The sequence below is a fragment of the Nyctereutes procyonoides genome, unplaced genomic scaffold, assembly GCF_905146905.1.
Source record: "Nyctereutes procyonoides isolate TBG_1078 unplaced genomic scaffold, NYPRO_anot_genome, whole genome shotgun sequence".
Taxonomy (NCBI): Eukaryota; Metazoa; Chordata; class Mammalia; order Carnivora; family Canidae; genus Nyctereutes; species Nyctereutes procyonoides.
The window spans coordinates 37,665,587-37,690,826 of record NW_026575135.1 but is presented as its reverse complement, the minus strand read 5'-3'; the positions used below and the strand labels follow the sequence as shown (position 1 = coordinate 37,690,826).

The 25,240-nt window shown below is 37.6% G+C and overlaps 1 protein-coding gene across 12 annotated transcripts in view; it reads right to left on the bottom strand.

The window, feature by feature from the left end:
- The window catches only part of BNC2 (basonuclin 2), a 444,196-nt gene that overhangs the window by 113,809 nt on the left and 305,147 nt on the right, over nt 1-25,240 (bottom strand). For all 12 annotated transcript variants that reach the window (XM_055302016.1, XM_055302018.1, XM_055302015.1 and 9 more), the window contains one exon: nt 17,793-18,028. In XM_055302016.1, coding sequence (XP_055157991.1) covers nt 17,793-18,028 — 236 coding nt within the window. The remainder of the gene's footprint in view (nt 1-17,792; nt 18,029-25,240) is intronic.

Here is a 25,240-nt window from a genome sequence, read left to right as displayed (position 1 = left end):
CATGACCATCTATATGATGGAGCAAAAGCAGTATCAAGAGGGAAGTGTACAACAATGCAGGCCTACCTACATAAACAAGAGATTCTCAAACAATTTAACTTTACATTTAAAGGAACTAGAAAAAGGAAAAGGCCCAAAGTTAGCAGTAGGAAGGAAATAATAAAGACAAGAATGGAAAGAAATGAAATAGAAACTATAAAGACAATTAAAAAAGATCAATGAAAAAAAAAATAAAAAATAAAAAAAAGATCAATGAAACTAAGAGCTGGTTCTTTGAAAAGATAAACAAAATAGATGAACTTTTACTAGACTCACCAAGGAAAAAAGAGACAGAGCTCAAGTAAATAAAAACAAATGAAAAAGGAGTTATAACTGATAAATTCAAACACAAGAGACGGGCTATGAGCAATTATACACCAACAAACTGGACAACCTAAAAGAAATGAATAAACTCCTAGAAACTTGCAATCTTCCAAGCCTGAATCATGAAGAAATAGAAAATCTAAGTAGACCAATTATAAATAGGGAGACTGAAGCAGTAATCAAAAGCCTCCCAACAAACAAAAATTGAGAAACAGATGGCTTCACTGGTGAATTCTACCAAACATTCAAAGAAGACTTAATACACATTCTTCTCAAGTTCTTCTAAAAAACTGAAGAGAAGGGAATGCTTCCAAACTCATTTTATGAGGCCAGCATTATCCTGATACCAAAACCAGACAAGAATACTACAAAAAAAGAAAATTATAGGCCAATATCCCTGATAAACATAGATGCAAAAATCCTCAAGAAACTTTTAGCAAACCAAATTCAACAATACATTAAAAGGATCATACACTATGATCAAATCATGGGATTTACTCCATGGACACAAGGGTGGTTCAACATCCACAAATCAATCAACATGACATAACACCTTAACAAAATGAAAGATAAATATCACATGATTCATCTCAAAAGATGCAGAAAAAGCATTTGACAAATTCAGCATCCATTTATGGTAAAAACTCTGAAACATAAAGGAAATGTTCCTCAACATAATAAATTCTATTTATGACAAATACACAGCTAAGACCATACTCAATGAAAGTTTTTCCTCTGAGATCAGGAATGAGACAAGGATGCCCACTCTCCTTACTTTTATTCAACAAAATATTGGATATCCTAGCTAGAGCAATAAGGCAAGAAAAAGAAAAAAAAGACATATAAATTAGGAAAGAAGTAGTAAAACTGTCATTATCTGTAGTGACATGATACTATATATAGATAACTCTAAAGACTGCACCAAAAAAGTTATTAGAATAAATGAATTCAGTAAAATTGCAGGATACAACATTAATATAAAAAATCTGTTACATTTCTATGTACTAATAAACTACCAGAAAGAGAATCAGGAAAACAATTCCATTTTCAATCATATCAAAAAGAATAAAATATCTAGAAATAAATTTTACTGAGTAGGTAAAAGATCTACAGATTGAAACTCTAAGACACTGATGAAAGAAACTGAAGAAGATGCAAATAAATAAAAAGATATTTTGTGCTCATGGGTTAGAGGAGACAATATTGTTAAAATGTCTATACTACTCAAAGCATTCTATAGATTCAATGCAATCCTTAGGAAAATACTAAAGGCATTTTTCACAGAACTGGAACAAACAATTCTAAAATTTATATGGAACCACCAAAGACTCCAAATATCCAAAGCAACCTTAGGAAAGAACAAGGCTAGAGGTATTACACTCCTGATTTCAAACTATATTGCAAAGTTATGGTAATCAAAATTATATGGTTTCAGCATAAAAACACGCACAGAGATCAACAGAACAGAATAGAGATAAACCCAATATCTATGGTTAGTTAATTTTTGACAAAGGAGGCAAGAATATACAATGGAGAAAGGAGAGATTCCTCAATAAGTGGTACTAGGAAAACTGGACAGCTATATGCAAAAGAATGAAACCGGGCCACTTTCTTGTATCATAAACAAAATTAACTCAAAATGGATTAAAGATTTGAATGTAAAACCTGAGACCACAGAAGAAAATATAGGTTGGTCTTAGTGATTTTTTTTTTTTTTTACCTAAGCCCAAAGGCAACGGAACCAAAAGCAAAAATAAGCAAATAGGATTACATCAAGCTAAAAAAATTCTGCACAGCCAAACAAACCATTAAAAATTGAAAAAGCAACCTGTTCAATAGGAGTAAAAATTTGCAAATCATGTATCTGACAAGGAATTAATATTCAAAATATATTTTTTAAAAATGCATATAACTCAATGACAAAAAAATACTTTAATTTAAAACGTACAGAGAATCTGAATATTTTTCCAAAGAACATTTTGGAGTGTTTCATGGCCAATAGGTACAAGAAAAAATGCTCCCAAAACAAACAAACAAAAACCAAAAAAAGGAAAAAAAAATCCTCAACATTATGAATCATCAGGAAAATGTAAATCAAAACTACAATGAGATACCATCTTATATCTGTCAAAATGGCTATTATTAAAGACAAGATAACAAGTGTTAGCAAGGATGTAGAGAAAAGGAATCCTCATGCACGGTTGATGGGAATATAAATTAGTGTAGTCACTATGGCAAACACTATGAAGTTTTCTTTAAAAATTTAATATAGAACTAATATATAATCCAGCAATTCCACTACTGGGTATCTACTCAAAGAAAACAAAAACACTAATTTGGAAAGATATATGTACTCCTACACTCACTGCATCATTATTTATGACAGGCAAGATATGGAAACAACCTAAATGTCCATCAATGGATGAATAAATAATGAAGATGTTGGGGGTGTATGTGTACGTAACACATACAAAATGTAATACCAATCAACCATAAAAAAGAACGAAATTTTGCCATTTTCGATAATATGTATGGGCCCTGAGGAGATAATGCCAAGTGAAATAACTCATAGTGAAAGACTGTACAAACACTGCATGATTTCACTTCTATGTAGAATCTAAAAAACAAAACGAAACAAAACACAGACACATAAATAAAGAGAACAGATTGGTGGTTTCCATAGGGGTGTAGGGTTAGGAGGCAGGCAAAATGGGTGAAGGGGATCAAGAAGTACAAACTTTCAATTACAAAATAAGTCATGGGGATGCAATGTACGGCATGGGGAATATAGTAACACCGTTTTAACTCTGCATGGTGATAGATGGAACTAAACTTTTTGTGGTGATCATTTGCAAAATCCCTATGTTCTACTCCTGACATGAATACTGTACATACATTATATCTCAATAAAAAAATTAAATTGTACCATCTTTCTTTTAATATAAAATAACACATGAAGGAAAGGTATGATTATTTTTCATTAAGAAACCCAATCCAATGATTTTAACAAAAGCGAAACTTTGACTAAAATAGATGGCAACCAGACTCATAGCAAGACACACTTGACCTGTGCCATAGCCAAATCTAAAAAGTTTGTGAAATTTAAACCATCAGACAACGTCTCAGGTCTGGGAAACCACAACTTATACCCAGGATGCTGTTTGGGCCTTCAGAGCAATATGCTCAAGTGAATAAATCATGCATGAAAATCCTATACTATAGCATTCTTTTATAAAGTTCCTTAAAAAGAAGTATTCCCCCTCTAAGGCTGTGCCCCTTTCAGGTCCCAGATACTTCTCCATATGGGAAATATAATGCAGTAAAGCTTCCTTCCATCTGGTGTCTTGAAAAACATTTATGAAGTTTTACTGTACATTTCTGATAATCTTGATATTCCAGACATCTTTTTGTCAAAGTTATCCTAAAATGTGAACCTTAGAAATCAGAATTTATACTGCCGGCCTGGATCCAGGTGTAAGGCAGAACATAGAGAAAAGAGAGAACAAAGCAGAGTGTTATCATATGGCCCTTCTTGTTGTGCTACCAAATCTGAGATCACTTTCCATATGAAGAACCTATGGGCACCAGACTATCAATGCCTTGATGATATACATATATTACTTATGAGTCAAAGAAGCAATCAGATGAACTAAAATTCTATGCAATGAGTGAAGGAAACTATCAAAGGGAATATAGACTAATTCCAAATTTGATATTCTTAAATTAGTAGGCACTATATTTATATGAAACATCTACATTTTAATTGGCCCAATTACTCCCCAAGTGGCATTGACAGTAGTAATTCCATGGAGAGTTTCTTGTACTAAGTGAGTGAGGTACTACTCCATGGGTAGCTTTTGCAAAATGATCCTGATGGAGTTAAAAATGATCATGTTTGGATTCTCACTAAAAGGGAATTTTTAAAGTTAGTTTTTATTAACTTGTCAAAACATTTATAAGTTAAGGAATTAGAAGGAAACACCTCTTTGCTGCTTAACATCTGTGATCTAATAAACAGGTGGGTTTTCCATAAGACAGCAAAATCTCATTAATTCAAACTAAAATAATGTTTTTAATTCAAAAAGTGGGAGCTGGGTCGAAAATTAATTTTATTTAGTCAGTCACTGAATTGCAGAGTTTGAATTAATACTATAATCAAGACAGGGAATGAAAAAAAAAAGACAGGGAATGTTTCAAATTCTTTAAGGCATTAACTTTCCAGGAAAGTTGGAAATTTGTCCAAAAAGTATAAATATAATTCATTATTGTAATTATAGATCATGCTTACATATTCATTAGAAAATGTACACTAATGACCTCTGCTTTCATTTAGCCTAACTTGAGCCTCAATCTCAACCAAACTGAGGACTGTAACAGAGAAGCATGGTGTCTATCTCTACCATTTGAATATAGCAGCCACTCAAGCAAATATTTGTTGAATAAATACATTTTCCTGAACTCTCAAAATAGGGGGGGAAATACAACATAAAGGAAAACTGTGACATAACGGGATTTTTAAAAAGGGGTGGAAGATCAAATGTGAAACAAAGACTGCACACTATATAAACAAAACACATTAAATTATACATCTTAAATTAGTAATAACAGGTACCATATGTTTAATTTCCATTCACCACATCTAACTTCCATAAAGTTTTAGAGATCTACCTCCCCAAAGTTTTAATCAGATGTTTCAGTTCATTTTTCCTTATTAAAAATTAATATGCATAGTAAAAAAAAAGATTCTTTCTGCCTCTGACCCTACCACTATACAACTATTCAACATGTTTTTATTTTGTAACTCAAAGATGCAACCAAGAGTGACAAGAAACCAAAATGAAAATCTCAAACTTGCAGAAGAGGTTTACTTAAGCAAATCTTTTGCATATATATTAAATTTTTACATAAAGACAATTCACAGATGGAGAAAAATTTCTACTTATGTATTGAAAATAATAAAATTATTTAAATCTTATACGCATCAGATTTTTCATTAATTTGGACTGATGTACTCATTACCTTGAAATGCTCATGTTTTCTCATACCATATATGAAATATACATATTATGGTCAGGTACATGAGTATATGAGTCTATATATAAAATTAAAATAGAAATATCTGCTCCCCACAACCACCAAAAATTATCAAATTTTGATTTAGAGTAAATGAAGTATTTCTCAAATCCTTAAAATAATTTTTGTAGGCAGTTTTTCAGTAGCTTTATCTCAGAGGGCTGTCCCTCTCAGAACAAGCATAATTGACTACAACAATGCATAAGTAAAGGAGGCTAATGACCTTGCTTAATTAAAATGTAAAACTTCACTATCTTATATTCCATTTATATGATTTTAAAGGAAGCTTTAGTAAGTCACTCTCTTGACAAGAGCATTCAGATTGCAGAGAAGGCTACAAAGGCGTTAATGACATTTACCCCCCTAATAAGAGCTGTTCACACTTCATGGTTTTTCCTTGTTATTGCTCAGGACAGACACTAGCACCTCATTGAAAGATCAGTGCTGCAAAGGAAAAAAGGCCCCTTGAGACATCTCAGACTTGTGGAAAAGCACTAAATCAGGTGATGCTACAGAGATGACATATTTGATTCTCAGGGGTTCTTACTCACCCTATGGCCATGGATTTGAGGCAGTTAACACACAGCCAATCAAAACCCTCCCCCACTCCCAGAAGACAGGACCATCCTCTTCTGCAGCAGGCATAGTGAAGGCTAGGGAGAAAAGAAATAAACTTCTTTCAGGTGCCCTAGGTCTGGCAGGATCCAAATGTCTTGTACTGCTCTCAGTTAATCTCCATCGATGTGTGGCTGAATGAATAAAACACTGACCTTTTCACCTAAGAGACCACAATTTGAATCCAACCTAAAGTCACTGGAGGATCAATGGACAGAGGCACTCATATTTTAAAGCAATAAAGCACTGCAGAAAGGGAAAAGGGGGGGAAAAAAAGTTTTTTACCGTGGTTTTGGCCACAGATTCAACCCAGTCTCCCTGGCTCAGCTATTATGAATCGGATCTCTGATTCAGAATTGAAAAGCTCCCAGCACTGCCCCTATGGATCTCAAAATCTGGCACGAGCCCATGGCTACTGCAAGGCAGACATTCCCTCACATGTCAATACGTGGAAAAGCAATCCCGGCTGGTGATGGAATGATGGCTGACTCAATGGAATATACTCAGCATGAACTCCAAATCTGGCAGAGATGACAGGACACAGAAACAAGTAGCTCTTAATTACTCTTTCAAGGGGAATTTAAGTGTATTTTGTTGTTGTTAATTTGAAATTTCTAAAGATGTGTGCATACTTTTAAAAAGAGGCAAATGAATAAAGTGCCTGAAGACGTGTCCCTGACTAACTCGTTTTGTGTCTTATCAACACACCAAAAAATAAACAGGCTTAATATGAACAGGTACCCTAGAGACAAAAACTTAGAGGATAGACACTCTATTGTTTAAACGTCAATTTCTTTGAAGCCTGGACTAACCTGACCATAAGCCAATATTTTCAGCCGTCTATGTTCCAAACATTCTATTTATTTCACTAAGGAATCTGAAAGAAATGCCTGTTGTGTATGCACTGTCTTCCTTTAGAATTGCATCCCAGAGAGGATGCAGTATGCACCAGTGTCTTCAAATTACCACACTTATTCCACTGCTATTTTTAAAACCAAAAAAGAAAAAAAATCCACAGCAGGAAAAGCATATTAAAATAAAAATAGAAAATACAGCAACCACATTACTCATACTAACTAGAAAGCTGCCTCTGACACTATTATTATGGCTTTGTTTAAGAGAGAAAATTACATGAGAACAAGAAAACCAGGTTAAAGCATTTCCTTATGCAGAGGACCTTCAGTTCCCAAAGTCTCTGAGAAATGGCTTCCTGGGGCTTATGGGTAGGAAATGCACAATAAAATGAACATGACCGCTGGTCAGAAAATGTATACCAGCTAATACCTTGTTCTCTTAATTTGGGGTCTTATGAATTATGGTCTACTGCAGCCATGTAAGGCATTCCACTGTTAAAATGGAAAACTGTCCATCTGATTTACCCTCCAAGTCCTCATCCCAAATCTACATTGACTAAGAGAGGGAGAGAATACAATGGGTCACTCAGAGAGAGAGACAGAGAGAATACAACGGGTCACTCAGTGCGACCAACAAATGAAAGATCCCATGCTTCTTAGATAGCAATGGGATCTCAGTAGTAGGTTTCTAAAACAACCATTCATGAAACCACTAGCCAGTGATTGGTCTTTTTGAGGGTTATTAGCAACAAATGCCAGTTGTGTGAACCAAAAGAATCACCAGTCTCTCCCCTTAGAAAGGAATGTGATGAGGGGCACCTGGCTGGCTCAGTCAGTAGTGTGACTCTTGATCTCAGGGTTGTTGAGTTTGAGCCCCAGGTTCAGTTTTGAGATTACTTAAAATAAATCTTTTAAAAAAGAAAGGAAGTAAGAAAGGGATGTGATGCAAATATAAGGTGAATCAAGATGAACTTCTGAGCAACGAGCCCAGGCCTGGCCTCACACACTCACCTAAACCACAGCTCAATGCTGCTCACCTAACTGAAATGCAACTCTCCCCCATAAACTTGTTCACACCTCTTCCCAACATAGCATTCTTCCTATATGGAAAAATGCTTGTTCCATCCTTTCTACTATGTAACAATATCTCTCTTCTTCCTTTAGGAATCTCCTCTTTCAACAGGTCTTCCTAGAGTATTTCAATTTGGCAGTGGTCACTTTAATTCTACTAGCAAATGTATTGGCCTGCATTCTATTTTCCAATTGTTGCTGGCATTACTTGTAAGACTATCATACATGAATCAAATAAGTGTATCTTTATTTATGTTTGTCCCATTTGTATGGAGTTAGTAAAAGCTTCCAGCAACCCACACAGATTGCGCATCTCACTTTCTACTTTTTCATAGTCCTTCATGATTTCACGTAACGAGAATGTGAAACATAGGTCACTCAAAAGAAACACATGGCAGACTGGGGGGCTGGGTCTTGAGAGCCTTTCTGTGATTCTTTGCAATAGTCACAGATCTCAGTGATCTTCTGAGGGGCAGTATTAGAAAAGGACATGGTAGCTCACATAAAATGTATGGACAACTAAAAGAATCACAAAGTTTCTGTTGCTCTAGAAACTTGAGGGTTGCAAGGAATAGTGAACTGGAAAGTGGCTTTATGTAAAGAATTAATATTTACTGAGCTCTACTATGAATTTAACAAATGATTCCTCTTTATTCTCAAAACCCCGGTAAGAAGATACCAGCAAAATATGACTTGTAGAAATTATGTATTTTCTGCAAGACTATAGAGCTAATTGATGGTAGAACTGAGGTCTAAACCTACAGTTCAGGAGCATTCCATTTCAAATTCAACAAGGAGCATGTCAGAGTGTTGTTCTGGAGACCATATAGTTTAATCAGTGCCATCATAGAGAATATTCATTTCAAGTAAATATGAACTGGTTCTGGTCAGATGGTGAATGGCCAGAGAGTTGTGGGCTCATTTTTTGTTTCTCCTGGGGGACACAAAAACCCTCTCTCCATGTCCCACAGATACAAAATAAATCCTACCAGTTTCTGCATTCCATCCTGGAATTTGGTGAGCTATCTATTTCTACTTTGCATGGGTAAAGGGAGGAATATTTTTACTTTAACTCTGAACACAAAACATCAAGCTACGTCCTTGGATATAGGTGTTTATTTTCATTTCTGTTCAAATAGAGCTTTGGCAAGGGATTCAAAATCCCTGTATTCCAATTCCAGCTTTGACCCTGCCTGAGGCCTTCAGCCATGATACCTTTAAAACCAGGGATAACAGTCTCTGAAACTATCTCTCTAATAGGGAGGCTAAAAGAATTGCTGGGATAATGTCTGTAGAGTGGTCCAAGCATTCTAGAAAACAGATAGTATAAATATAGAACATTGCTCTGAACCATCTACCTTTTGTATATCTCTGCCAAAGACAGAGGTATCTTAATCATTCATACCTGGTCTTTCTCTTCTGAAAAAGATTCACATAATGCATAGACACCTTACGTTATGGTGGTGATAACCCAATCTTTAGTTGGAGTCAAATAATCCCACCTCTGGGTCAATACTATGTTCAATACTATGAATGTACATTTTATATATCTGCACATTTTTATAATTTTGATCATACAACCTGCATGATTTGTTTATGGCTGCTTTGTCCTGTACTGTGAAGGCTTCCTGAGTGATCTCTTACGTACTCAGCATATAGTAATTAATCAGTAAAATTTGCTATTTGAAGGACTACCTAAAAAAAATTTAAACCTAGAACCACTCTTCTTTCTGCTCCAGAAATTTTGTAAAAATCTGTGAGGTCAGGTAATACCCAGAAAAAAGGTTGTCTATTTTAAATAAGTTTTACTTTATTCAGTGGGGTGAAAGCCCAGATACTCTAATCATTTTCATAAATTCATTAAGTAGTCCTTCATTCTGTGCCTGGTGCTTAGAGGAATATTGGAAGAGCTAATGAAGTAGAGAAATGCAAGGGTAATAAAATGGTTGTCATTTTTGGAATAAGTCATTACTTCAAAACTTAAATAAAGAAAAAGCACTATGCATATTCACACATTCAAAATGTAGTACCAGTTAATATTAATAAGAGTGTTGTGGGCTAGTTACTGCATGAAGTACTTTATAATTATCATTTTATTTAACTTTATAAATGAAGAAACTTAGGTTCAAATATATTTTTTTTAAGATTTTATTTATTTATTAGAAAGAGAGAGCACGAGCAGAGAGAACTACAGAGGGAGAGGGAGAAGCAGGTTCCCCATGGAGCAGGGAGCCTGTTGTGGGGCTTGATCCCAGGACTCTGGGATCATGACCTGAGCTAAAGGCAGTCACTTAATCGACTATGCCACTCAGGCGTCCCAGGTTCAAATATGTTAAATGACCTATCTTGGATAACAGAACTATCAGAAGTTGAAACCAGGATTCATACCCAAGTCTGTCCGACACTAAAGTCCTAAGCCTTTGTCACTACACTTTCCTGCCTCTCACTTGTAATCAGGTATTTACTATGCATGTACATATATGCAGGTTGTGCATGCATGTATGTATGTACATATGTGTGTTTGCCTCATTTACAACGGAATAGTAGCTTCTCTTTAGCCTGTTTGGGAAAGCACTCTAAGAGGCACAGTGAAATACTAAAAAAAAGAAAACCTGGATTTAGGGCTGCTATATACACAAAGGCCTAAAATGGCCACATTGGCAAGAGTCTATGTCATCATCTTTTTCATTATTATGTTAATCGTTAACATTTACTGGATACTTAGCAAGTGGCACTACTAAATGCTTTATATGCATCATCTTATTTTATCTTCACAATAAACCGATGAGTTACTATTAGTATCCGTACTTTCTAGGTGAGGGAACCAAGGCTTAGGTAAAGACACGGCCTATTTTCACACATTTGGTAAGAACTGGAGCTGCGATCCAAACCTGTGAGCCTGCTTTAACACCCTACTCTGCTGCCCTACGCTTTCCTTGTCCAACTGTACAAAAAGAATGTAGAATTACAGCTACTCTACCACACCTGAGTGGGGCACTGATCTGTGCTCATCCTCCATGGTACAAAGGTACGTGTCTTAGTTTCCCCAGTCACTTGGCTCCATTTAGATGGAAGCTCTGATCAGTGAGGTAGAAGAAATGACCTACTCTGCTTTCAGATTTGGTCCATGAAAACCTCCACACAGAATCTCCATCGCCTTTCAGCGCTGCCACCTGGATGAGGAGCCTGTGGGCCCAGAGAACAGCAGAGGCATACAATGGCAGAGGCCCTAAGTTGTCAGAGACATATGAGGAGATCAAATCACCTCCAGGAAGAAAACGTTCTCCAACCAGGAATGCTGACTGGTCTTGGTGAGAGAGAGAGAAATAAACTCCAGCTGTCTTAGGCCACTAATATTTCAGGGTTTACTTACTAAATCAGCATTTATCTTTTTAACTAAAGCTTAAAATGTATTTATCGTTTTCTAAGCATTTGATATCTGCAGAAAAAGAGGTCTGACACCTGATATTTCCCTGCTGTAACTGATCAGAGTCAGGTTTATGCATAGATATAAGTGAAAAAAACTCGAGCGGGAATTTATAACATGTTTTCATCTACATTATTTCACCTTTTTTTCCCATTCAAGAGCAAGAGGGATGTAAGGGGTTATCTCAGTTTTAAAGCTTTAGAAACTGTGAGGGTGCCTGGGTGGCTCAGTTGGTTGAGTGTCTGACTCTTGGTTTTGGCTCAGGGTGTAATCTCAGGGTTGTGAGATTGAGCCTTGTGTCAAGCTCTGTGCTGGATATGGAGCCTGCTTAAAATTCTCTCTCCCTCTATCCCTCCATTCCCCTATACCCCCCCACCCCACCCCCCCAAAAAAATGAGAAGGAGGAAGAGGAAGAAGAAACTGTGGCTGAGAATGGCCAACTTTCCACACTCATATATATAATTAATGGCAGTCCTGGGACTTTAGCCCAATACTCTTACTCAATGTCCAGTGCCCTCTTGCCATCCAACTTGATATCCTTTTATGGAGGAAAGAGCTATTTCAACTCTGTTCTGCACATGATATAGTTGAAATCTTATTGATTAGGTTTTTTTACACTTACAAAAGGTATATATTTCTGAAAAGGTAAATCAAAGAGCAGAATTTACAATGAAGCATTAATGATAAATACCAGAATGAGAGAAATATTTGGGTCATGGCAATGAGAGAGGAAGGTAATCTAAAACAGGGTGGAAGATCAGGAAATACCCCAAAAAAAGGATAGAAAAGAGGGACTAATTTCATTAAGGTCAGGTGGATAAAATCTGTCACTGAATGCGAGAGACATTTTAACTACCTCTCAGTTGAAGAGTCCCAGGCCTTCTCTGTTCCCTAAACCATGCTCCTCTGATCTACAAAACTCTCACATATTACATTCTGGAAAGATAGCTTGGTTGTCTTAAAACAACAGCAACAAAAACATATACTCCATATAAAATCAAAGACCTGAATTCAAATCAGATTTCAAAATTTTCTCCTTCTTATATTTTGGAAACACTATTACGTGTCAGGCTGGGTACTAGGAGTTGGGTTACAGTGATGAACAAGAAGTAATTGGTTCTTATCCTCAGGAAGCTTACAGTGCATCAACTGTGCCAATTAGTAGTGTCTGTGATCATGGGAAAGTCACTCAAGCTTTTTGAATTTCAACTACTCCAAATGTTAATTCATTGGCAGTAACAGTATAAGGGGATTCAAAGAGCTAACATATGTGAACTTGCCCCAAAAGGGCTGTTTAAATACAAGTGTTTGCTGAATATCGACGTTTTCTACCACATGGATACCACAAAACACTTATTCTACATAGACCACTAGCTAGGGGGTGTGGGAGCCTTTGTTTCTCTTCCTACTGCCCTCAGGAGCCCATCTGTTGTTACGGCGTTTAGTACCTAGGAAACCTGAGGAAAGAGTAAAGGCCCTTGGACTAATTGGCTACTGCACATTCCAGGAGTTCCACTGCGAAACATCAAGCTATACCAAGTGAAGCAGGTTTCCTTACCCATTCATTTAACAAATATTTATTGAGTGCCCTCCCTTTGTGGTGTTCCCAAATGAGAAAGCCAAGAAGAAAACCATTTTAACAGTTGACTTAATTGATTGATTTTAAATTGGATTGGAGCTTGAGGGAAACAGTCCTGAGGTAGAGCCACACAAGAAAAGACTTATACTGGTTAACCTGGACAGAAAAGGCCTCTGTGGAAAAGTGGGACTTTGGCTGACACCTAAGAACAAGAAATCTGCCCATGTGTAGAGAGGAGCAAGAGAGTCCAGGCATAGGAATCCAAATATGTGAATGCCCCAAGTTGAGGAAGAGCTCTGATAAGTTTGATGGGAAAAGGCTATGAAGTGGGAAGTGTTTGATGATTCTACTTCCCTACTCTCACAAACCACTTATTCCAAAACTTCTCAGAGCCTTCATGCTAAAGTGTACCTTGAGGCTCTACCAGAAGGATCCTGAGTGTAGCTCCTCTCAAATCTAAAGTCAGACCTCTAGAAGATCAGTGCCCCCAGAATACTCTGGGAAATATTCTCCTAAAGTATTGATGGTTCTATTAATTCTGATTGTTTCAAGACACAGGTGATTTGAAATGTGCATCACTGCTTACCCTCTCACAAGGCTGCTGACACCTTAGCTAATTATTCAGGGTGTCTGATATGGTTCTCTGAATTCTGGCAGGACTCATTTGCAAAGCAAGAGATTTCCACAGATGGGCTGGTGTATGAGCCCAGGCAAGTCAGATACAGATTCAAACTGAAAAATGACTGTGAAAACCTGATTTTAAATGTTTAAATTCAACAATGATAATCACCTATATTCTTATATCCTAAGTCAAAGACAGGGGAAATGGGGCTCCCTGTGTGGCTCAGTGGTTTAGCACCTGCCTTTGGCCCAGGGCGTGATCCTGGAGTCCCGGGATCGAGTCCCGCATTGGGCTCCCTGCATGGAGCCTGCTTCTCCCTCTACCTGTGTCTCTGCCTCTCTTTCTATCTGTGACCCTCATGAATAAATAAATAAAATCTTAAAAAAAAAGACAGCAAAAAAGAGGAAAGAACAGAACACTGCTTTTATTTATTGTCAATAAATGTACCATGGGATAGAGACGCGAGAAAAAAATAACTCTTTGGTAGCAGGAAAAACATCCCATGTTCCTTTATATTTTAGCATTTAATTGCCTATTTCCTTTTTCTGCTGTTATATGGAGTGTCTAAAATTTACCTCAGTTTTTCTGTACTTTATGAATGAACACTCTAATTGCTACACAGGAGAATACTGGGTTTTCTACCTTTAAGATGTTACCTGGATTCAGGTGACTAGGTGACTGGCACTGAGGGTGGCACTTGACAAGATGAGCACAGGGTGTTACACTATATGTTGGCAAATTGAACTCATACACACACACACACACACACACATATGTAAAGATGTTACCTGGATTCTTAAATCATTGTGTTCCAAGTTATGCTATACATTTTACACCTAGCAGCTTCACTTATGAATTACATGGATCATTACATAAGTGAGAAGTAATTTTTATCAAAACAGCAACAGGATTTTTGAAAGATATTGCTAGCCTTTTAAATGAATCTGTGGCATTACTATTACCTCCCTTTTCCTTTTAATAACCTCTTCATACATATCATTTGTAAGTGATAGTTTTGAACAGCCTACACCTCTTATCCCCTGAATTCAAAAATTCAAAATCAAAGCAGACACCTGCTATTCTTCCACATTCAAAACTATCTCCGAAACCAGCAGTAGCTGTGGAGACATAAGGGATATAGGTTTAGGCCCACAGAGAGTTGAATTAATATCCTGGCTTCACCAGTTCAACTTCCCGTACATCTTCATTTGCCCAGTAACACAATCTATAGCCAACTGCTAACCAAGTCAATATGTGGTAAGTCTAACAGCCACCCTAACTTGCCTTGATAATTACTCTCCTTTAACTGACATAATATTCAATATACTGTTGTTGAGAGCAATAATGCTAAAATTGATGCCTTGAGGGCTACAACACAATTGAGTTTTAGCCAGATAAAATGACTTGTACACTAACAGTGCATTATAGGGTTCCTCAACCTTTGGACACACAGTTTATAGCCTCTGTGCATGAAAATGTTACATATCATTATATTCAAAGTCATTTGTGTATACCTTATCATTACTATATATAATTTAAAAAATACTGGCCAATAGCCAAATCACATTGCTTTAGATGAAAAGGGTTTACTTCTATAGCCTAGCTCTTGTTTCTCAAGTTTTTTTTTTTAACAAAATGAGCATTTTCTTACTAGTTTTGTGTCCTTCTACTTCTTGCTTCTTCCCTAAACCAAAACTGTTTTCACAAGGAAGAAGTAGAGGATAGAGGTTAACAAAAAACATCATTTAAGTAAAATCTATATTACATCAGTCCTATCAATAAAACAAGACAGAAACTAAACCTAGTGTTCTTCTAATGTAAAAACCATCCATGATTTTCTCAAAATGTCAATTCTAGACTCTGAATGGAGAAACAGATTATAGTAAGACATTTTCAAAATGTATACTAAATTAATAAAAATTAATTATGACCTAAGTATCACAATAGATGTCAGAATTCTTCATAGGCAATAACTTCACCCTAAAATCAGAGACTTTATAAATTTCAGTTCATGGTTTTGCAGTATTTTCCTCGCAGACTTAATTTCTCTTGCAATTTTGTATTGTTAAAAAGAAATACAGAATACATTTCAATGTACATTTTCTATGCCTGACTTAGAGATAGGCTGAAACAGAGAAAAATTAATGCTTTAATAATAATATCAAGTAAAACAAAGAACAGGTATTGATTGGTCAAGGCAAAACATCAGGACCATATCACAGAACCACCAGCAGGTTCTATATTTCCTGCCATAAAAATGCTATAGTGAGGTGGGTTGTTATGAAGGCAGATAATCAGTCATGCACCTCCTATCTGTTTGGACAGGAAGATACCATGCATATGCTCCAGAGATCTTAGGCAAAAATACACATGTAGAACTGAAATACAGCATTAATGACAGACTAAGCATCAGAGTGGAGGCAGTAAAGGTGGAACTAGATTGGGGCATATTATCTTAGGTTTTGAATAAAGAAAAGAGTGCTTAGCCACGCTTACAGTTCTGTTCAAAAATGTGCAAAGAGCTTTGCTCCTTTCTGTAGAATAAGAGCTATCCCTAATGGATATTAATCTTTATGCTGTGGAAACGAATGCAGAAAGATGTGGCACCATATCTATCTCTAGGCCAGTGTGAGCAGGTATTGTGAAGCACATTGGTTCTGTGCTTTATTTTTCCTGGCCCCTTCCTCCTGGACCTCATGCCCCTTCAGGTCCCCTGACCACCCAGGACTTAACTTTCCACTCACCCCACTGAAATACCCCCATCCTGAGGCAAATGAGATAATGCTTGTGAAAGTCTTCTATAAACTAAAAACGTAATATATAATTATTCCTATTATCATCATCATCTTGTCTTCTGAGGGCCAAACTCTCTGTGCCTTCCAAGTTGACACCTCACTAAGCAATGATTCAATGCTAACCACAGCAGTCACGGGAGCAGATGGGTTATTCCACCCTCTCTGTGTCTCTCTCTACTTCCTGTCATCACACCTCTCTGCTCTCCTGCCCTGGCTAACACCTGGAGGTACCACATAGGAGAATGACAGGAATGTGTGTGCTTTAATGCCTGGTTAAAGCAAGAGGGAGATGTGAGGCCCCCCCACTCAGCACATACCAAGCTGGCAGCCAAGGCCTTGCACACAACACAGGGTGATTCAGGGAATAAACAAGGCTGGCAGAGTAAAAAAAAAATTTTTTTTGAAGGGGGTCAATTCTCCTGGTATTATCCCCATAAAAAATTTCAAAAATCACTTCAGAGTCTACCTTCTCCAATTGTGATCTCCTTTGGCAGGAGGGAGTACTTCTTCATCGTCCAGTGTAGTCTTTTTGGATCCTGGGGTCTCCCAACATGCTGTTTTCAACATTTACCCTTCAAGGGTCGTAGGAAGACAGATGGCCATAAAAACATTTCAGAGGCAAAGTACACAATGCAAAGCAACTCATGACATGCTGCAAAAAATGATGAAAAAATGCAAGGAGGTTGGGGTGGGGGTGGGAAGTGGAGGTTGCAGGCCTCCAGAAGTCCTAGGACTCTTACCAGATCGCAAGTGCCACTAATACAAAGAAGGGGCTCAAGTTGGAGGAACAGTTGTTGTGAAAGCCAAATCTATAACCATGTCTGTGTGTTCTAGAATGGGTTTTACTGGTTATAAAAGCAGAGAGTTTGCAGAGGTTACAGTTTTTCTTTTGATTTAGAGGAAGCAGCAATAAATAGGGTACACAGACAACCAAAAAAAAAAAAAAACCACCACAAAACAATGAACCTACAAATTCGGTGTAAGCAAAAGCCCTACTAAATGCAGATGAAATGTACTCTCAAATTTTCACAAACACATCACCCACCTCAAAGAGCCCTCCCTTTTAGGGAGCTATAATCAGACTTGGTGGAGAAGCAGGAAGCCCAGGTTGTAGGGGGAGAGAGCTAAATTAAAAAGATGCAAACAAAGCAACACAAGGCAATGGGCCACATTCTTTTTTCTACCTTATACCACTGAGCCCCAATGCCAACCTGCTGGGACAGAGTTCCTTGTTCCCAGTTCCCTGACAAGCAAGCCAAAAGGACTGCTTTAATTGGAAGAGGGTGGGCATGCCCAGGCCCGTGAGGGGCAGGAAAGAGGCCAGGTTTACAAGGGTTCTCCCTCAACCCCAACTAGAGCTGGCCAGATACCAGTTTCGACATCCTCCCCCTACCTGAAGGATGTACCCCCGGACGTAGTCCCGCAGAGTCCAGCCCAGACCATGCAGGATGTGTAGCACCTCCTCTTGCTTCAGGACACTGAAGAGACGGTCTAGCAGGATCTTTAGCCGCACAGGCACCGCTTGTGTCCCATAGAGCATCAGGCTGCTGATGTCGAACACCACATTGGACTGCACGATCTCCACCTGGGTGGGGTGGTATAGGTGCTGGGTGCTGAGTTTATCCAAGGCTGTGGTGGTCCCACCAAAGTTCCGGAGGTGGGCAGGAATAGAGAGAGGGAAGGGACGGAGACAAAGAAAGTAGAAACAAGTCACTGGAAGTTATCAGGGCTCCATTTCTACAGACGGATCATAACCACAGATGTTTAAGCAAGCTTTTGCAATTTAAATAGTTCTCTTCCCACCTCCTCCCTGTTTCACCTTTTTTTTTTTTTTAATTTGGTGTAGTTTAACAGCCGCAGACAACAGCAAATACAAAACATATCTGACTTTCAGAAAGAGAGCCACTGAGGTTTCTAAAGGACTATGACTGGCTCTAAAAAACGGACTAATTAATTTGCTAATTGAACTGTGGCTTGGGGCACCTGGGTGGCTTAGTAATTGAGCCTTTAGCTCATGATTCCAGGGTCCTGGGATGGAGTCCTACATCAGGCTCCCCACCTCTGCCTATTTCTTTGTGTCTCTCATGAATAAATAAATAAAATCCTAAAAAAACAAACAAACAAACAAAAAAAAAAAACAAATATGGATTATCCAAGTTGTCACAGTGTTCCCCATCCCTCCACCAGAGACAGAGAATTCTCGACTCCTGCCATAAGAGCAGGCTCAACCAAGATCAGTTTTCTGAATAAGACTCACCTCTTAAAATACTTGAATGGTTTAAAAAGAAAGTAGAGCATGCTCTTTACAGGATAAAAGACCTAATTTGAGAGAATAAGGACTAGTAATGTAACTCAAGTTAAATTAGTGAGCAGGGATAACCCCAAGAATTGCTCTTCCAACTCTCCCTCTTGCTATTTACCTGTTAGACAGTTTAATGCTCACTGGCATGTTCAAGAAAAAGGAATTCACATTGTAACTTGGTCACTTTTTATTAACAGCTCTGACAAGGGTTTAGTATCAAATGAAAATAGGAAAAAAATGACAAAAATCAAAATTGAAGAATTTCTATGTATTTCAGGGGTGTTATCTTAGTACAAAAAAACTAAGGATGACCATCCCCAGAGTAAATATTTTAGGCCTTTTTTTCCTCATATCTAAAAAAGTTACATCTAGATCTAAAAGCTAAGATAAGGTCATACATTCTAGCCCCCATCCTTGTCTGAGCTCCTGGGAACCCTACTGCAGATAATGTAATTACATTTTTCCTCAGTTTCTCTACAGTGAACAATTAAGATAACATTGTCTCATCTACAAGGCTCAAAGAGATGCTGCAAAGATTAATGAGATAATGAGTGAGAGGTGCTTTGAACTCGTTAAGAGAGCACAAAAGCCTTAGATCAACTGTCAGAATTATACACAGATGACCTTCCAGAGATTAAAAAAGATAAACATGCGAGCTTGAAAGATGGTCATCTAATCTCATAAGTCAGGCAAATGGATATCAGACAACAACCAGGCTCAAATCGTAACTATACCTGAGAGTGCTTAAGTTTTTTGTGTAGTTCTAAACCACTGTCTGGCCTTTCTCAACCACTCTTCCCAGCACCTTATCCCTTCACAGTATAGGCTACTGTATATATGCACTCTGAGCAACTCCTGTTTTAATATGCCCGTATTTCTGCATATTAATGCAGGTACTTAAAAGTACATGCACACACACACACTTTTTATTACTACTTCAAATGTATTTTTTCAGGGTTCCTCCTCCACTCTCGTTTCCTCCTGACTTGTGGTCACCAGAGAGTTCATGTACTCTTGATAAATTGCTTTCTTACATCCATAGTGTAAAGGCCCTTATCATTTACCCGCTGGCTTCATTCAACACATTTACTCCCAGGAATACTTTGTCAAAGAGTTCGGGTTTCCTCATACTTCATTTCTTGCAGCTGATTTGTCTGATCTTTCCTATTCTAGTGGTTAAGTCAACTTTGAATAAATAGCTTTAAAAATTAATTTAACGTTTGGGAAAGATAAGGGATTCACAAGCCTAGGGATTGAAGTCTTCTCTCACTCCACAGGGCATTTAGACTGCGAAAATGCAGGAATGAGGTATTATTATCCCTGTTCTTCTTCAAGTAGAGCTTTACTACTCAGTCTCCTGATGAGTAAGCTGCTCTGCTTACAGAATCCTGTGACCAGGTCAGGGGAATCTGTTCCTCTCCCCGTTTCCCTTCATCAACTCTTCTGGCCTGCATCAAACACTTCTTCACTAAATACACTGCTATGACCACAACAAATAGGAAACCAAGAGGATTCAGTAGAGGGGAAATAAGATCACACTGAATCTTGATTTCTGTCTTTTTGTTTGGTACCTACAGCCATGCATTAAGTACATGCAGGTATGTGTACCTATGTATTCAAGGGCTGGATGGAAGGTTATCACACCTCTCCCTCTCACTCTCCAAAAAGGGCTGGCAGTTTAAAAAGATGAAGAAGACTAAACTGCCAAGGGGCCAGAAAAAAAGAGAAGTTGTTCAGAGAACTGAAAGAGCCCAAGTGGAAAGGTAAAGCAAAAACATTTCCCTAGAAATGCTTTAGAGAACAATCAGGGAATGAGAATAATAAGGACATTACCTGATTCTTCCTCCTAAATATGCCATATGTCAAAAAAGAAGAAATACTGTTATAAGCCACATAAATATATGGTAGAAATCAACAACTTTTTCTATAAAATGCCAGACAGTAAATATTTTAGGTTTGTGGGTCATATGTTCTGTTTCACAAGTGCTCACCTCTGCTGTTATAGAGGGAGTGCAGATAAGACTTAAACCAAGAGGCGTGTCAGTGTTTCAATAAAACTTTATTTACATAAACCAGCACTTGGCCACATTTATACTCTCATATAGAAGATGAAAGGGTGGGTCAGATATTTAAAGAAAGTCAATAGCAGATAAGGGAAACAAACCTCAGACTGTCATTTAAGCAGCAATTACCTAGGAGATGAACCATAAAGGACTGAAAAACTGCCCACCTTGCAGATGTAAATTACAAATTTCAGCATATACATATCATCAAATATTATGATCTGTCAAATTTCTTGAATGTATCAAATTTTCCTGCTTTACAACTGCTGGCTCACACTGAGTCACCAAGTTGTGGACATCTTTTGAGGATGTCTTCCAGGTGGGCAAAGAGTAAGTGACAACTTTTTAAGTGTCATAATAACAGTAAATGGAGTCTGCCTCAGGGACTCAAGTCTGAGTCATAGTGGGGTTAGGAACATGAGTTGGACCAATGGGGATGAATAAAAGGCAGGGCAAGAATTTGTTCAGCAGAATGGAGTGAGAAAAGAGGGTCACCTACCTTTATACTTTATGGGCCTAACCATCTTAAATTGTCCTATACCAATGGTTTTCCCCAAATTCCATTTTCAAATGAAATCTCAACAAAAATTCGGTATAATAAAAGTAAAGCTATTCTTGGTGAAGTTGGGAGTACATAAGGATTAGAGAACTTCCAATACTTTGTCATTCTTTTCTTCCATTCAACTTGTTTAAGCTAGGATCTCTAGAGTTGCTGGAAGCAAAGTGTAAAAAAAAGTGCTTTTCTATAAAATAAGATGATGACAACTGTTTTGCCTGCTTTGCATCTACCCCCCTTCATTCTGATACCAGAAACTGGATTTCCCTTTGGGGAAATAATTCTTCCCCTACACTATCAATTATTTCATAGACCAGAATGTTATGTTCCTTAAGCTAGGCCTCGAAACCAGGATATCCCAAGCCCCTGGTACAGCAAATGGTTCAAGAATGGGCAAGCGACCTAAGTCTAAACATGAGATTGAGTCTAGGATTTTAGTTAGAACTAGTGGGAAGTCTTCTCTTTCTTGGAAATTTGCAGCTAATATATATGAATGAGAATCGCATGGAAGACAGGCTGCTAGATGGCCTGAGAAAGACCAAGTACTGATAATAACTGTTTGATCAGAAGATATGGATATGGCAAAGTGGAGGCTGGTATTATCCTTGGAATTTTCAGTTACATGAGCCAAAAAAAAAAAAAAATCTTACTCTCCCTTTTTATGTCTGCTTGAAGTAGAATTCCATAATTTGTATCTAAAAGAGGCTTAAGGCAATCACTTTTAGGGGTACTTTTCCAGCTGGATACCATGTAATTTCAAAGTAGCTATCAGTGGTTCAACTGAAGGTATTTCAGTTCCAGGCCAAATACTATTCACAATTTCTCCAAGGACTAGAAATAGAGTATCCTTAACAATTTCATATCCTATACATTTTACAAAGGGTCATGGATACCATCAGCATTATTAAATAAAAATAATTGTGTGTTCGGGAATGGACAAAGAAAATGACCATGTAAGTACTAACTAAAAGGCATCATTCTAGGGGGTTATAATGATTTCCTTTAATCCTTTAAAATTTTTTTTAAAACCACACAGTATTACTATTATTGCCTATTCAGAGATCACAGACTCAATGAAGTTAAGTAACTGGTCTAAGGTCACTTGGTTATTTCTCCCAAGAAAATTCTGTTTCCACTACATGTTCAGATAAACAGTCAGTATGTCTGGAAACTTGCAAGTATTCATCATGTTGGAAGTCTCTAACTCCCAGCAAACTGGGCTTCTTGCCCATCACTCTGCTGAAGCAAGCATTTCAAAGGTCACCAACACCTGCCTTACTATGAAATCCAATAGCTTTTATCCTTCATTATTCTCCATGATCTCTTCACAGCAGCTGACCTTATTGATCGCCACTCCTCCTACAATGCTCTTCTCCTTCATTCATGCATACATTCATTTATTCACCACCACTTAATAACTTATCACCAAGGTAGGGGCTGCATGCAGATGCAAAAGTAATTTACGTTGTGGCCTCCACCCTCAAAGGAGACAGATGCCATCAATATAAATACTATAAAAGAGATTTGATAAAGTACTATAGGACACAGAAGAGAGAGCAACTCTGCCAGAAAGGCACAGTCTTGTAAGATAACTGAGAATTCAGCAAGTGAGAAAGGAGAGCGATCTAGGTAGATGGAACTAAGGCAGGCATTCTCAAACATTATGTGCATTGGAATCACCTGAAGGGTTACACTAGACCAACTAACACTAGACCATCATCCCCAAAGTTTCTGACTGGGTCTGTGGTGGGGACAAAGGATTTGCATTTTGAGTTAAGTCTCCACAAGATGTTGATGCTGCTGGCCAGGGACCACACTTTGAGAACAACTGAACTAATGGGATACGTGTAAGAGAATAGACTAGCCACAGAATCTTTAACACTTGAGGCCAAATAGTTAGGGATATATACAAAAGAGTCAGATGGGCAAGGCGTAAGAAGCCTTAATACTGAAGGCCAAAAGCTATGGAAGACTTCTATTTCCTGTTAATAGGATATAGAAAACATTAAACATTTTATAAGATAAAAACGATGTATAATGTTAGATATAAAATTTTGACAAGGGTCTACAAGTTGAATTAAAACAATGGTTGTCGGCTTGAAGGACATGGCAAGCATTCAGCAGTAAAAGCCACTGCATAAACCTCAGCCACAGAGCCACAACCCCCTAATGAACAGTCGAGAGAGAGATGATCATGGTTAGTTTTGAAAACTGAGCATGGATGACTTTGATGTATACCACTACACATGCCACACTAAAAATCACTGACATCTGGGTGAAGGTTTGGCTTAGAGTCGAGTGTACAGAGTAGAACATGTCTGTAATATTCCACTGGGACATGCCTTCACTCCGTGGACTTCCACGATGATGTGCCTAAATATGAAGGACGTAAAGGCCTTCCAAAAGGTGTGCAGACATTGGGATTCCATTTCCAGATCCTATAATCCTCAACTTACTTTTTCCTAAAATTGATCTACCTGAGTGAGAAAAGGCCTGCATGCACATGCAGATTAGCCATTTCCATTTCTCCTTTAAAAATCATATCCCTCCTTTATTATAGAATAATGGCGACTTACACAGTGCACTGGCCAAGGGTGAAAGACTCCCCTGGATGCCAAAATAAATGAGGTTTTGTGGAAGCCTCTTAATAATAAAAGCACCAAGAACCTCAGAAGGGACATTTTTTTTTCCTGACTATATCTATTTGGGTAAAGGGTAACTAGAGCCTAATATTTGGGCCTATGTTGGAATATTCAGAATTCAGATAGAATGTAAAATGGAAGAAGAGGAATGTATTCACCTCTAGCATTCCTACCTATTTTAACAATGAATCACTCTTTAGAAAGTATCCTATGAGAACAAAGCATAAGTGTCCAATAGTGAAAATGGCTTTTGCCTCCTAACATATTCAAAGGAAAGCCGTTCTTTTCCTGACACTCATCCCCAGGAGTTGGGATCATTACCTGGAAAGAAATGCCCCTGAGACTATGACACATCTACTCTTCTAGATTCAGTTTGAATATTTTCCTATCTACAAACTTTGCAAGACACACTAGATAACACATGAATAAAAATTTTACATGATTTCTTTCAGAAACTATGTTGATCATTTAATAAGGTAATTATAGCCTATTTAAATAACAAATATTTATTTCAGTTATGATTAATCATCATTTTCATCTCATCTCATTTCTTTTTTTTTTTTTTTTTTGAAAGTGTGTGGGTAGGAGCAGAGGGGAAGGGAGAGAAAATCTTAAACAGGCTCCACACTTAGTGGAGCTTCCACTAAGTGTGGAGCCTGACACAATGCTTGATCTCAGGAATCTGAGATAATGACCTGAGCCAAAATCAAAAGTCAGATGCTTAACCGACTGAGCCACCCAGGTACCTGCCCCTCATCTTATTTCTTATAAAATTTTGAATATTTTCCACATCCTGTTAATAAAAGTGAAATAAGCATAAATTATAATTTAAATGCCAAAGCACTTAATTTTTAACAGTATATAACTGCTTTCATTAAATATATGAAATCAGTTTGACTAGATCTAACAATATGAATAAATGTTTTTATAAGATAGGACTTTACCAGGATCCCTGGGTGGCTCAGAAGTTTAGCACCTGCCTTCGGCCCAGGGTGTGATCCTGGAGACCCAGAATCAAGTCCCACATCAGGCTCCCTGCATGGAGCCTGCTTCTTCCTCTGCCTGTGTTCCTGCCTCTCTCTCTCTCTCTCTCTCTCTCTCTGTCTGTCTCTCATGAATAAATAAATAAAATCTTTTTTTTTTAAAGATAGGACTCTTACCTAATTTGTTCCTAAAGTCCAACACCGTATTGTGATACACACATGGAGCCACATTAATCAAAGTAAGCATGACTTTTTTTCCCATGACTTCTAAGATACTCTTCATAAAAAAAGTTAG